The sequence below is a fragment of the Hyperoodon ampullatus genome (genome assembly GCF_949752795.1).
Source record: "Hyperoodon ampullatus genome assembly, chromosome: 2".
Taxonomy (NCBI): Eukaryota; Metazoa; Chordata; class Mammalia; order Artiodactyla; family Ziphiidae; genus Hyperoodon; species Hyperoodon ampullatus.
The window spans coordinates 80,404,390-80,419,747 of record NC_136915.1 but is presented as its reverse complement, the minus strand read 5'-3'; the positions used below and the strand labels follow the sequence as shown (position 1 = coordinate 80,419,747).

At 37.2% G+C, this 15,358-nt stretch overlaps 1 protein-coding gene across 1 annotated transcript in view; it reads right to left on the bottom strand.

Annotated features, from left to right (window-relative positions):
• Nucleotides 1-15,358, bottom strand: part of LOC307064626 (DBIRD complex subunit ZNF326-like) — a gene marked incomplete at both ends in the record, with an annotated part of 49,741 nt that overhangs the window by 28,190 nt on the left and 6,193 nt on the right. Inside the window, 6 exon segments of the mRNA XM_079721280.1 lie at nt 196-284; nt 2,618-2,713; nt 4,205-4,335; nt 7,983-8,082; nt 9,214-9,361; nt 11,540-11,651. Of these exon segments, the coding sequence (XP_079577406.1) occupies nt 196-284; nt 2,618-2,713; nt 4,205-4,335; nt 7,983-8,082; nt 9,214-9,361; nt 11,540-11,651 (676 nt within the window).

Sequence of the window (15,358 nt, the reverse complement as noted above, 5' to 3'; positions counted from 1 at the left end):
CACTGATTGATAATAAGTAAAATTATTGTGAATTGCAGTAAAAATCTGGCAAACATAGTACTGGCATAATTCCATGATACTTTTAGCAGGAAAGACAGTTAGTAAAGCTACCATAGATGGCAGAGTTAAGAACTGGTAAGCGGGCTTCCCTGGTGGCGCAGTGGTTGGGAGTCCGCCTGCCGATGCAGGGGACACGGGGTTCGTGCCCCGGTCCGGGAGGGTCCCACATGCCGCGGAGCAGCTGGGCCCGTGAGCCATGGCTGCTGGGCCTGCGCGTCCGGAGCCTGTGTTCCGCAACGGGAGAGGCCACAACAGTGAGAGGCCCGCGTACCGCAAAAAAAAAAAAAAGAACTGTTAAGTGGTAGAACAACTAAGTAAAGAATTTTAGAACGGCAGCACTGCATTGTCGTAAGGGCTAACCATGAGTGTCCAGGCAGTGAAGGCAGAACATGATGATATAGCTGGAGAAGTGGGAGAAACTGATGAACTGATTATTTCACGGGGCAGATTAAAAAAGGTATTTTGTCATTCTGAGAGCACTTAAAGATGAAAGTATTTTAAAGCCATGACCAGAGACGATTATGAGCAGAGGATGTTCTGCAGACATCTAGAACAGCTAGGAACAGAGCAGACAGCAGGGAATAGAGCAGACAGGAATGCTGGACAAAGGACATCACTGAGTCATGTGACACCGGTGCTTCTTGTATTTTAACATGTACATAAATCAACTGGGATCTTGTTAAAATGAAGGTTCTTATTCCACAGGCCCAGATATGAACTGAAACTGTATTTCTAATGAGCTCCCAGGTGATGTCAATACTGCTGGATCCTTGGATCATATGCAGTAACAAGGTTCTAAAAGAGTTCTCCTCAGTTCAGGTACTTTCTCCACAAGATGCACATGAGCAAGACACTCCCACTTAGTGATGTCTCCCATTCCATGAAGTGACTCTAAAGTGTAGCCTGAAAACCCTACATAGAAATTCTAATTTGTATTCTTCTCTCATTAAAAATTACTTTCGGGCTTCCCAGGTGGCGCAGTGGTTGAGAGTCCACCTGCCGATGCAGGGGATGTGGGTTCGTGCCCCAGTCCGGGAGGATCCCACATGCCGCGGAGCGGCTGGGCCCGTGAGCCATGGCCGCTGAGCCTGCGCGTCCGGAGCCTGTGCTCCGCAGCGGGAGAGGCCACAACAGTGAGAGGCCCGCGTACCGCAAAAAAAAAAAAAAAAATTACTTTCATACATCGATAGAAACCATTAACTTCTCAAAAGTTTGTGATACAGCAAGGATAAAAAATTTAGTATTTCCTAATTTAGCTATGGTGCTTTAATCTTTCTGATGTCATATCTCCCACAAAATTGGATTTCAATTAGGGCTGCATTCTCTTTTTAAAAGTGGTGTCAAGAGTGCAGTAAACAGTGCCAAATAGGACAAATCAGAAAACAGGGCCCTCAGGAACAAGCTGAAAGAACTCAGATTTATTCAGCTTGTAAGTCATCTGGTGAGGAATAATTTAATGATCACTAAATATATGTATTTATATTAGATATACATATATAACAATTTAATGATCAAATAGTACCTATTAATCACAACAGCCAAATTAAACAAAACTTCTCTAATTTATAAAATATTTAGTTACTAATGTAAATAACAATTTTGTAAATCTTCAACATAACAGGCTCACTTCAGTGCAGGATGATTTTAAATGAGGTATTATTTTATGAAGACTCAAAAACTAACCTTTAAAAATTTCTATTAATTTCCTGAATAATAATAAGTTTCTTATTTATACAATAAGTGCTCATAATATGTAAAGAAGGATTACTGGAATAATATATGTCAAAAATCCTGAGAAGCAGTAGGCCAGGTATACCTAACTGTTCACCTCTGAGTTTCCTAACATTAGAAGCAAAGCTCTTTCCTCCTGGCCTCCTGATTCTATGAGGGAGCTTTTTTCTGAAGCAACATATCTGATCTTCCTACTTCCCCTCCAACTTTTATCCAAGGTAGAGGAATGACTTATCTAATTGGTAGACTTAGAAAAAGAAATACAAATTGGATACATCATTCCTCTTTGGAATTTCTCTTTGCTAGGAAGACCCAAAAGAGGGGAAAGAAGGGATTGAGTTGGGCATCAAGGCCCTCTTTTGCATCTTCTTAGCAACAGAAAGGGTACATTCTACTCTGTTCTATGCCATGTGATAGACTAGGAGAATCCTGTTGCTGTCCAGCTGAACCAGTAACAGAAGTTGCAGGGAGGTGAGTCTGTCTAGGAGTGAAATACTAGACTATCTAAGACATATCCACCAAGTCACTCTCTTTTTTAAAAAATCAAGGATAATATTGGGTCTGACATTTGGGTCTTCTATCAGACTCCTGTGTATCTCTCAAATGACCCAGAGCAAGAAAGGCGATGAGAAAGGAATGGTTTATTGCTCCCTCCCCCAATAAATCCCAATAATTAGGAAAAAAGGTATTTTTTTACCTATATGTACAATATTAAGTAAAATTCTCCTCATTCTGTACTATATTAAACACCACAAAGAGTTCCATAACATCATTTAACTATTACAATACTACAATATAACCTATAGTTTTTGCACTAAAATCTTACCTTAATAAAACGTTCATATCGCGCCTTCACTATTGGATTATTTAAAATGCTTGTAGCAGTCAAGACACTCTCTCTTTTTATTTGTTCCTTATAAGCCTATGAAAAACAGAACACACTGAGATACTTGAAAACCATGCCATGAAAAATATTTCCTTAATTAAAATGACTGCATGCTCGAATCCTTAGAATTAAATGACTTATTTTCTGGCAAATTAAGCTATAAAGCAACAATGGCTACTGTGACCACAATCTAAATCATCTATGAATTAAAACAATGAAGATTCAAAAAGCCAATCAACTTCAGCAAAAAACAGTCACTAAACACTCTAAGCCTGGGTCTACTAAACAGTTGCTTTCTCTCCTTTTCATGCTACATCCAACTCCCCCAGCCCCAGCTACTCCAACTATTCATTTTCACACTATCAAAAAAAGAAAGACTAATTTTTCATACTGCTAGAGTAATCAGTCTTTCTCTGGGCTATAAATAGTACAAGAATGTATTATACAAAGGAGGAAAGGTAATAAAATGGAATGTCTAATTGCCAAAAAGGTGTCAAGGGAATATCAAAAAAGAGAAAGGACAAAGATTTAAAAAAAGATTGTACGTGCTCAAAGTGGCTAAAAAAATCTGAGTTAAATGAGGTTCATGTCAATACAAAATATGAATTTAAGACTCAGGAATGCTCTATTTAAAACTTAAGTCTTTAATATTTGAATTTTTAATTTGCTTTTCAAACAAACTAATTTCTCACAAAGTAAATATTTTTATTTGAAATAAATTTGACTAAATAAAACCAACACAGAAGCAGAAATATACTAATCAAGACGAAAATAGTAAATTTTTCCTAGAATTTTTGAGTAAATTCTACTAAAAACATAATAATACATAGTAACTGGTAATCCTACTTTTTAAATTTATTTTTCCCAGTCATCAGAATGTATGCTATACAGCTTGGTGCTTTGTGACCGCCTGGAGGGGTGGGATGGGGAGGGTGGGAGGGAGGGAGATGCATGAGGGAAGGGATGTGGGAACAGATGTATATGTATGACTGATTCACTTTGTTATAAAGCAGAAACTAATAAAAAAAAATGTATGCTATCATCAAGTCTTTCTTTTTTGTTCTAAAATACACAAACACACACGCATAAAATCATTTTGTACCAGGTTTAAAAAATGTTAACAACAAAAAGAACCGTTCAACAACAGCTATGATTTCCTGAATGCTAACTATGTGCCAGGCACTACTTTAAGTGCCTTTTATATTTTAATTAACCTAATCCTTAATCGGTCACATAAGAGAAGAGCGATTATCCATCCTCATTTTATAGATAAGGAAACTTAGACAAAGAAAAGTTTATTACTTGCTTAACACATGTATGTACTGAACCAGGATTCAGAGAAGTCTTGCTCCAGAGCCCACAATACTACACTTAACCACTATATTACACTAAGTATCTTTACAGTAATTCACTCATGAGATTAACTGGATTGTACACAAGTAGGTAGGTGTGAAACAACAGCCTTTAAACGGCAATAAGGGATTAATGAACAATTCAATGACTTCAGTAAGACAAATTAAAACTTGCCTGCTTCCCTTTGATATGATCAGGAGATTTTAAGTGCTGCTGAACTGAGCTATGTAAAGCAGGGATATACACACTGCAAGCACTGCAGTGAACAGTCTCTACTTTCATCATGTGATCATCTGCAGTAACACCTACAAAAGAAATGCAACTATTAATAAGAAAAGTAATGATTCACATACTTCTGACAAATCAAGTTTTCACTGTTTCATTTCCATGATTATTTATACCCCTTATTCCAAAAAAAGGATCAGAGTATACAGGTAGAGTTCTTTTGCCGTATCTCATACATCTGCATATATAGACTGAAAACTATATGGATAAAAGATTAAAATTATAAAGTATAATTATATTTCCTAATCATGTTATATACACTGATGCTCTGAGGTCTATAAGTCCAACCCCAAAAAATATAATATAAAAAAAAAAAGTTGATTTTCTAGTAAAATAAGAATTTCCATGCTTATGAATGTGGGCGGGTAGGATTGGAAAAATGTCAAAATTGTATTCATAAGGAACAAAAACATATGTTAGATCTTAAAAATGTGACTGAGGTGTATTACAGGTGAAGGCTACTTTATATGTTTTTAACACCTATTTTATTTGTTGATTTCTGCACATCCCAATAGAGAGTAGCAGCTTTGGCTCCCTGGCTTATCACTGTATGTTTGGCTCTTAGCAACAGTGCCTGACACATAATAGGACCTCAGTAAATATGTTAAATTAATAAGTTATATGTATAGTCACAGGAATTTTCTTTAAATGCTATACATGAAAAACTGTTGGGAACACACCAGTTTCCTTGGAATTGTATCACTTTTAAAGAACCATGTATTTTTTTATGTTGAAAAAATTGACTTGGCTCTTCCTTTGGGCAACTGAACTTATCATGACATTCGATTAAGAAAACAGTAGACAATATGTAGCTTAAATTAAATAAAAAGATCCCCATGATCTTATATTTCATTCTTGAAGTAACATTTTAAGGTACTAGTGCTGTGACCATCTGTATCTGCCGGATGCACATCTGCAGATTCAACCAACCATGGCTGAATTTTTTAAATAGAAAATATTTAATACTCCAATAAAGATGTTAAAATATATATATATTTAAAATAAAAAAGGTAGAAAATATTTTTTAAAAATTCCAGAAAGTTCCAAAAAGCAGAATTCCATGCTGACAATTATTTACACAGCATTTATACTGTATTAAGTATCATAAGTAATCCAGAGATGATTTAAAGTATATAAGAGGACATGCATAGTTTATATGCAAATACTACACCCATTTTATATAAGGGACTTGAGCATCATGGATTTTGTTATCTGCAGGCAAGTCCTAGAATCAATCTCCGTCAGATACATAAAGACAACTGTCTATGCAAGGGAAGGATATAAGAGAAAATGGCACTTTCCAGGAATTACAAGTAATTCAATATGGCTGGGGCACAGACTATAAAGAAGGGACCACAGGGAAAAACAGCAGGGCCTAGATCATGAACAGCTTTGTGTGCCATGTCTAGGAATCTGAACTTTATTCTGTGGAGGATGGGGAAGCCACTGAAAATTCCTGAAGTAATAAAATCATGCAGTAAAATTAAAGGTAAGAAAGACTAAAAGTAAGGAAACTGGTTAGAAAAATACTGTAACTGCCAAGATAACAGATAAAGTTTTGAACAAATTCAATATTTAAAGAGGAAGTAAAGAAACAGACTTGGTACATATTTAAAAGATAGAACCAAAAGAACACAATGCTACAGACATAGTAAAGGTGAGTACTAAGATTAACTTCAAAGTTCTGGTTTTGATGATGGGGCCTCTTTCCAAGATAAATGAGGAGATATTTGTTAAGTTTTTGTTTTGTTTTCTTTTTGGGGTGGAGGACACTCAAGGGGAGGATAAATTTTTTGGAGATGTTCACTTTGTGAGACTGCTAAAGGGAGATATCACTAGGCAGCTGCATGTAGGAGATTGGAGTTAGAAGAGATCTGTGCTTAAGATACAGGTCTATAAGTAATCAACATACAGATGTTGATTTAAACTCTGTATGTAAATTAATTCATCAGGAAGATATATAAAGAGAGATGATAATGGGACTGACAATACTGAAAAATACCAACTTCCAAAAGTTTAGTAGAGAAGGAAAAGCACAAAGAATAAAAATGACAAGGTGGGGCTTCCCTGGTGGCGCAGTGGTTGAGAGTCCGCCTGCCGATGCAGGGGACACGGGTTCGTGCCCCGGTCCGGGAAGATCCCACATGCTGCGGAGCGGCTGGGCCCGTGAGCCATGGCCGCTGAGCCTGCATGTCCAGAGCCTGTACTCCGCAACGGGAGAGGACACAACAGTGAGAGGCCCATGTACCGCAAAAAAAAAAAAAAAAAAAAAAAAAATGAGAAGGGAATAAAGAAAACATCAGGGCACTGAGATACCACAGAAACCAAGGGAGGAAACAGATTCACAAAGAATACAGTTATCAGTGGAAAATGTTGCAAAAGAAAGATAATGATTCAAAAGAACATACTGAAGTTGGTGTTGGTAACCTCTGTCACAGCAGTTTCAGTAGACTAATGGTAGCAGAAACTTGTCTGCTGTGGGTAAAGTAATAAATGAGAATGAAAAAAGAGAGACCAGTGTGGACTATGCTTAAAGAAGTGTGGTTGTTTAAACAAAGGCAGGTTTTAGAGGAACTAGTGTCTATGTTTTTTTCTTTTCCTTTGGGGCTTATGAGAAGGGATGAGAGAGACAGAGGACATACAGAAGTACAGGCGGCCCTCTGTATCCATGGCTTCTGCATCCATGGACACTGGAGAGCCAACTATGGGACTTGAGCATCTGCGGATTTTGGTACCCGAAGCAGGTTCTGAAACCAATCTCTCTCAGAACCTAGGGACAACTGTATCTTCCATGTGGAGGCAAAGCTGAGTTTTCCTCTATGAAGGAAATGAAGTGAAAGACGTAAGGGCAGGTAGTGATAAAGTTGTAAGCATGAGAACAGGAATCAAAGGATTCCATTTCTGATAACCCACTCAGGCCTACCACATATGACTATGTACTATATCACTCTACTGCAGTGGTCCCCAACCTTTTTGGCACCAGGGACCGGTTTTGTGGAAGACAATTTTTCCATGGACGGGGTGGAGGAGGGATGGTTTCGGGATGTTTCATGTAATACATTACATTTATTGTGCACTTTATTTCTATTACATTGTAATATATAATGAAACAATTATATAACTCAACATAATGCAGAATCAGTGGGAGCCCTGAGCTTGTTTTCGCTTGTCACTCACTGATAGGGTTTTGATATATCTGCAAGCAATTGATTTATTATGGTCTCTGTGCAGTCTAACCTCTCTGCTAATGATAATCAGTATTTGCAGCTGTTCCCCAGCACTAGCGTCACCACCTCAGCTCCACCTCATATCATCAGGAGTTAGATTCTCACAAGGAGCGCGCAACCTAGATCCCTCGCATGCACAGTTCACAGTAGGGTTCGAGCTCCTATGAGAATCTAATGCCACTGCTAATCTAACAGGAGGAGAAGCTCAAGCAATAATGCAAGCGATGGGGAGTGGCTGTAAATACAGATGAAACTTTGCTCGCTTGCCCAGCGCTCACCTCCTGCTATGCAGCCCGGTTCCTAACAGGACACAGACCAGTACTGGTCCATGACCCAGGGGTTTGGGACCCCTGCTCTAATGGGCATCATTTACACTGAAATAGGTTATGGTATATAAAATATATATGTAAATTTCTAAATTAATTTGTTTAAATACTTACCTTCCATAACATCTTTTTCAATTATTTTGACTACTTCTGTTTGATTATTTGTCTGTTGCTTACGAATAGATGTTTTCTTGAATTTATTTACCATACATTCCTAGAAAACAGAAAGAATCCAAAAAGTTTTCGGTGAGCATATAGTATAGGCCTAGCACCATGCTTGGCCTATGGAAGATAACAATATCTGTTATATAAGAACTAGTAAATGTTCTCAAGGAGCTTACAATTTAGTTGGAAAGACTACTACAAAGTACCAAGAAACTACAAAAAGTATTTACTTTTCAAGATGTATTTTAGGCACACAGAGAGAGAGCGATCGAAGACAGCTGAATAGGCAAGAGATCTTCTCAGAACAGGTGAATATTAAAGTCCTAAATAACAGTTAGGAACCAGTTAAACAAAATTACAGAAAGAAATTTTAATTAAGGTACACAATTCTGCAAGGATATAGAGGAGTAAATGATCACTGTACTTCTAACCTTCTAACAACTCCACCTCTTTTGCCCAAATTAATTGTAGGTACAGTTAGCAGTCCAGATCCAGCCCTGGCCCCAACTATCCACCCCTTCTCCAAGCCACTTCTGCCTACACCATCACTCTGGGGCCTTCTACTTAATAGTGTCCTCTGTGTGAGTGTGTTCAATTTCCAATTATTGTTAGTTCACTAAGGGGAGTGTCTTTGTCTTCAGTGCCTGAACAGCACCTTCCGTAAGTACTCAAGAAAAACTGTTGAACTGATGACCACATTCTGATAATATAAAGGACACTAATCAAACACCAGGCTCTCTGGCTCTGAATTCAGACTTCCATTTATTGAAAGTCACTGAACTGCGCTGAGCATGATCTTTTAGGATAAAGAGGAGTTAGTATAAGGTTGAAATGAAATATGAAGAAAAGTACCCAGCACAACACCAGGTACACAGAAGACTGTTAATAGATGATAGCTGATTCTGTATCAATAAACAGCTGTTAAAGGAATTTTTTTCCTGACACCTCTGCCAGAAACTACTGTGAAAAATGTAAAATGTACTCTCAAATAACAAATCTAAAATCTATGAAAGAGGAATTCACATCTACTTCTGAGCTAATTTTAAAACAACTCTTTCTTCAAGTGAATAGTATATTAAATTCTTAGATACATAAAATGGGAGAAAGATGGGAAACTATGAAAATATAAGAAACTCAAATGTCAGATAAAGTGCTTCTCACTTCAAAAACAGCTACTTACATGCAAAAACTCCATAACTACTTTGTCGAATTTGGTTTGTTTTTGAATATGATCTAATGTTTCCTGGTGTGAAGAACTTTCCAGATGCAGTTCAATATCTTTTTCTTCAAATGTTCGAAATTTACAAAATGAACATGTGAATGCCATTCTGTAAGGGGAAAAAAAACGTTTTCTTTAAATATTACCTTATTTACTTAGAAAGAGTTCATAAGACTATACCAATGAAATTTATTTTCCCAGCATAAATGATTTCCTCTCTTCTATTTAATGGTTGATTTAAATTTAGCTTAAGTCAGAAAAACATAGTATCTAAGTACCTGTCTGGACACTGTTATTATACCAATTGGCATTGCTGGCCCACACTGGAGCTTCTGAGTATGAAAGATGAATCAATGAATCTACTTAATCTAATCCTAAACTATCCACTTCAAGTCTAGATCAGTTAGAAAGCCAGAGAAACTTCAAGCAGTATCAAGTTCCGAAGTTCTACTACTTATTTTACACTCTGTTCCATCCTCAAGCTTCCAAACCACTAAAGTAGTGACAACAAAGCCAGGTGGAACATCAGACAACCATAATTCTGTTAGAGCTCTTGGATGATCAAAAGTCCTGCCCTCTGAAAATCACTTCAGGATGACTAATCGGCCTGGACTGGACAAATGCACTCATTTAGAAGCTCAGGAGCCACTCCAGAATGAATTTTCCCTTTTTCTGCCATTTAATTATTCCTATCTCATATATTCTTGTTACTTCCTTTTCCTCAAATTACGACACTAGTTTCCTAATTGGTTTCTTTGCCTCTAGTCTCCATTTTCCAACTAATTCCTTACAGTACTATTATATTTATTTTCCTGAGTAAGATTATAGGATCTGATATCTACTGCTGGGTTTATTTCCTAGCACCCTTATGTGACCTCAGGCAACTTAACTTCTCTGGGCCTTAGTTTTCTTATCTTAGTAAGATGAAAACCCTCATAGAGGTGTTGGAGCATCCTCAGATTTTGGTATTTGAGGGTTGCGCGGGGGTGGGGGTCGGGTAGGAGGGGTGGTGGTCCTAGAACCAATCCACTGTGCGATGATTGTAAATATCAAAAAAAAAAAAAAAAAAAAATCAAAATCATTCCTATATATCTTTGTTTTTTTTTTTTTTGGCTCTGTTGGGTCTTTGTTGCTGTGTGGGGGCTTTCTCTAGTTGCAGTGAGCAGGGGCTACTCTTCATTGTGGTGCATGGGCTTCTCATTGTGGTGGCTTCTCTTGTTGCAGAGCACAGGGCTCTAGGCGCGCAGGCTTCAGTAGTTGTGGCACGCGGGCTCAGTAGTCGTGGCTCGCAGGCTCTAGAGCACAGGCTCAGTAGTTGTGGCGCACAGGCCTAGTTGCTCCACGCCATGTGAGATCTTCCTGGACCAGGGTTCGAACCCGTGTCCCCCGCACTGGCAGGCGGATTCTTAACCACTGAGCCGCCAGCGAAGTCCCATTCCTATATATCTTTGATCAAATCTTTTCATTTGACTCTCAGGAATTTTTTCACATCCGAATTGATGTATCTGCCTTTTCAAGGAAACAGGTTTTTGTTTTTGTTTGCTTAAACACAATACTTTATTGATTCTAAGACATATTTTTCCTTATTGCATCTCTGAAATCAGTCTGTATCATAAAATTAATGACATATCACAATTTCTTTTGGCCAGATAGATTATTGCTTGTGCATGTACAAAAATCAGGAATTCCAGTTTTAAAATCTGTAGAGTGACTGTCAGTGGCTTGAAAGTCCCAAGGACAATTATACAGCATTCTTTTAGACCCTGACAACCAAATAGCTGTGGGAGAGGTGCAGAGTAGCAAATTGAATATGTCAATATCCTTGAGACAGGAATCAAACATAGGCTAACTCTACACAACTACAGCACCAGCTTAAGACACCAATAATAACAGCTTTTTAAAAAATATCTTTTCTTTTTTTACTTTTTTCCAGTTTTATTGAGATTGACATATAACATTGTGTAAGTTTAAGATGCACAACATAATTATTTGATACATGTATCTATTGTGAAATGATGAGCACAATGAGTTTAGTTAACATCCAACACTTCACTAGTTATATTTTTTTCTTGTGATGAGAACTTTGAAGATCTACTCTCTTAGCAACTTCAAATATATATACAGTATTGTTAACAATAGTCACCATGCTGTACAATATATCCCCAGAACTTATTTATCTTATAACTGGAAGTTTGCACCTTTTGGCCATCTACTCAATTTTCCCACCCCCAAACCCCGGAAACACTTTTTTTATGAGTCCAATTTTCAGACTCTACTAAGCACAAACCTGTATCCATCTCCATATTTCTCACTGTTTTTTTCTCTTCTGCGCCTTTGTTTCTCTCGCCGAGCCTCAATTCGTCGCTTTTCTTCTTCTTCATTTTTAGGATCTGTTTTTGCTAGGGGATCAGACAAAAAAATGAAAACTAAAAATCATTTTTCCATTCTCCTTTTCCAGTCCCCAGTTCATAAACTATAGACATACAAGATTTACTTGATGGTCATTATCTAAATTGAACTCACCAGAAAAATCAGAATTTGAGATTACCCAGCATTTCTGAAACTTCATTCATGTGAATAACACAATCATGAACTTTGCCTATTTACTTCTCACCTATGTTATTATCTGCTACATATTTTTCTCTAGATCTGCTCATTTTTTCTTATCCTCATTTTAAGCAATAATATCCACATCACCTAAAATAATTTTGAATACCACACTCTGGGAAACACTGAAATAACCTGACCTTGCATGAATGTGGAAAAACAATGAGCACTAGAAAGGGAGCCTTGGATACAAAAACTCACTTATTATAGCAGCTCTCCCAAAATTTCTTAAAATGTATAAACTCTGAAACAAAAGCAGATTCTTCCTCTTCTTCTCAAAACATGCCTTAATGTGAATACACAGTACAAAATGTGCTATTTTAACCATTTCAAAGTGTACCATTTAGTGGCATTAAGTGCATCACAATATTTTGCAACCATCACCACTATTTAGTTCCAGAACTTTTTAATCACTCCAAAGAGAAACCAATGAAGCAGTCACTAAAGCACCTGGTAAAACTACCAATCTGCTTTCTGTCTCTACAGATTTTCCTATTCTGGATATTTTATATAAACAAAGGATACAATACGTGGCCTTTTTTTGTCTGTCTTCTTTTATTTAGCATAATGTTTTCAAGGTTCACCCATGTGTTGTACCATGTATCAGTACCTCCCCTCCTTCCTTTTTTTTTTTTTTTTTTGCGGTACGCGGGCCTCTCACTGTTGTGGCCTCTCCCGCTGCGGAGCACAGGCTCCGGACGCGCAGGCTCAGCGGCCATGGCCCATGGGCCCAGCCACTCCGCAGCACGTGGGATCCTCCTGGACGGGGGCAAGAAACCATGTCCCCTGCATCGGCAGGTGGACTCTCAACCACTGTGCCATCAGGGAAGCCCCCTCCTTCCTTTTTATGGCTGAATAATATTCCATTGTGTGAATACACCACATTTTTTTCATCCATTCATCTGTTGATGAACATTTGGATTGTTTCCACCTTTTAACACTTGTGAATGATGCTGCTATAAACATTTATATACAACTTTTTGTTTGAATACTTCTTTTCAATTCTTTGAAGTATGTATCTAGGAGTGGAATTGTCGGTTCATATGGTCAGTCTACATTTAATCATTTGAGGAACCACCCAACTGTTCCCCACAGCAGCTGCACCACTTTACATTCCCACCAGTAATGTATGAGGGTTCTAATTTCTCCACATCCTCGTCAATACTTGTTATTTCCCTTTTTTTATTTTTAAGGCCATCGACTTCACATAGTGTGAAGTGATATCTCATTGTATTAAAAGAAAAAGGTTCTTTCTTATAATACAATTAACTTTAGACTTAAAAAAAAAACTCATCTGCCCTCAAACTTCTCCTTTTATACATTGTTTATCCTTTTGGATTACCTTTGGAAAAATATCTAATACAAAATCATGAACACCTGGGGATTTCATAAACTTAACAGTAAACAAATATTAAGTACTTGCTATGCATACAGTAGGATGTTTCAAAACAATATAAAATACCTTAAAATTCAATATCTAGATTATTTTTCATCATTTTATAAGAGCTTAAATGTACATTATTATTTTATTAACCATTTTCAATATCCTCCTTCAGTTCCCCTCAAATCCTCACTCTGTAGAAAATCCACTTGTATATGACCTTAAACTAGAAGCAATTCCATTTCCCTTCATGTGCTAAAACTACAATATATGTTGTACCTCTATCCAAATGACTGAATATGGTTCCTTTCCTACTGCTTTTCAACAAATCATATAGTCTATATACTACAGTGTAGCAAGACTTTTTATTCCTAAATATTAAGCAGACATCTTTCAGAATGCCCACCTCATGCCTAACAGTGAAAGCCTGATTTGACTAAGGATTTTGGCTTCATTGTTAGTTATACTACACTGCTCTCTCAAGTTCTGCTAAAAAGAAAAAAAAAAGTTGGGTCACATATAGCTGCTTTAGTGGCAAATCAGTTTCTGAATCAAACTTTACAATATTTATTTAACTATACCTACAAAATATATCTTTGAAATCTATCCCAAGAGGATCAACTGAATTGTCTAGTCTAGAAATAGAGTACACAATTCAGTAAATAGCAATCTATCAACTAACACAGTATAAAAGTTATCCTTACTAACACACACTCTACCTATTATCAGCTTTCCTGAATTCCAGAATATTGCCATTTTTTACTAAATAATATAGATGTCCAATGCAAAGCATGGCAGGAAAGTAGATTTAAGAATAGTATTTAAACCATTCCTGAGTCTTGCATTATAATTTATAACTTTAAGGAAAACAATCCAACATTTGCAATTTCAATTATTTTTTCAAATATGATACATTAAAATGTCTGTAATGTTGTAATTAGATTAAAAAAGACACTATCAAACTCTTAGAGGAAAACAGAGGCAGAACACTCTATGACATAAATCACAGCAAGATCCTTTTTGACCCACCTCCTAGAGAAATGGAAATAAAAATAAACAAATGGGACCTAATGAAACTTAAATGCTTTTGCACAGCAAAGGAAACTATAAACAAGACGAAAAGACAACCCTCAGAATGGGAGAAAATATTTGCAAATGAAGCAACTGACAAAAGATTAATCTCCAAAATTTACAAGCAGCTCATGCAGCTCAATATCAAAAAAACAACCCTATCCAAAAATGGGCAGGAGACCTAAATAGACATTTCTCCAAAGAAGATATACAGATTGCCATCAAACACATGAAAGGATGCTCAACATCATTAATCATTAGAGAAATGCAAATGAAAACTACAATGAGATATCATCTCACACCAGTCAGAATGGCCACCATCAAAAAATCTACAAACAATAAATGCTGGAGAGGGTGTGGAAAAAGGCAACCCTCTTGCACTGTTGGTGGGAATGTAAATTGATACAGCCACTATGCAGAACAGTATGGAGGTTCCTTAAAAAACTAAAAATAGAACTACCATACGACCCAGCAATCCCACTACTGGGCCTATACCCTGAGAAAACCATCATTCAAAAACAGTCATGTACCAAAATGTTCATTGCAGCTCTATTTACAATAGCCAGGACATGGAAGCAACCTATGTGTCCACCAACAGATGAATGGATAAAGCAGATGTGGCACATATATACAATGGAATATTACCCAGCCATAAAAGGAAATTAAATTGAGTTATTTGTAGTGAGGTGGATGGACCTAGAGTCTGTCATACAGAGTGAAGTAAGTCAGAAAGAGAAAAACAAATACTGTATGCTAACACATATATATGGAATCTAAGAAAAAAGAAAAAAGTTCATGAAGAACCTAGGGGCAAGATGGGAATAAAGGCACAGACCTACTAGAGAATGGACTTGAGGATATGGGGAGGGGGAAGGGTAAGCTGGGACAAAGTGAGAGAGTGGCATGGACATATATACACTACCAAATGTAAAATAGCTAGCTAGTGGGAAGCAGCCGCATAGCACAGGGAGATCAGCTTGGTGCTCTGTGACCACCTAGAGGGGTGGGATAGAGAGGGTGGGAGGGAGGGAGATGCAAGAGAGAAGA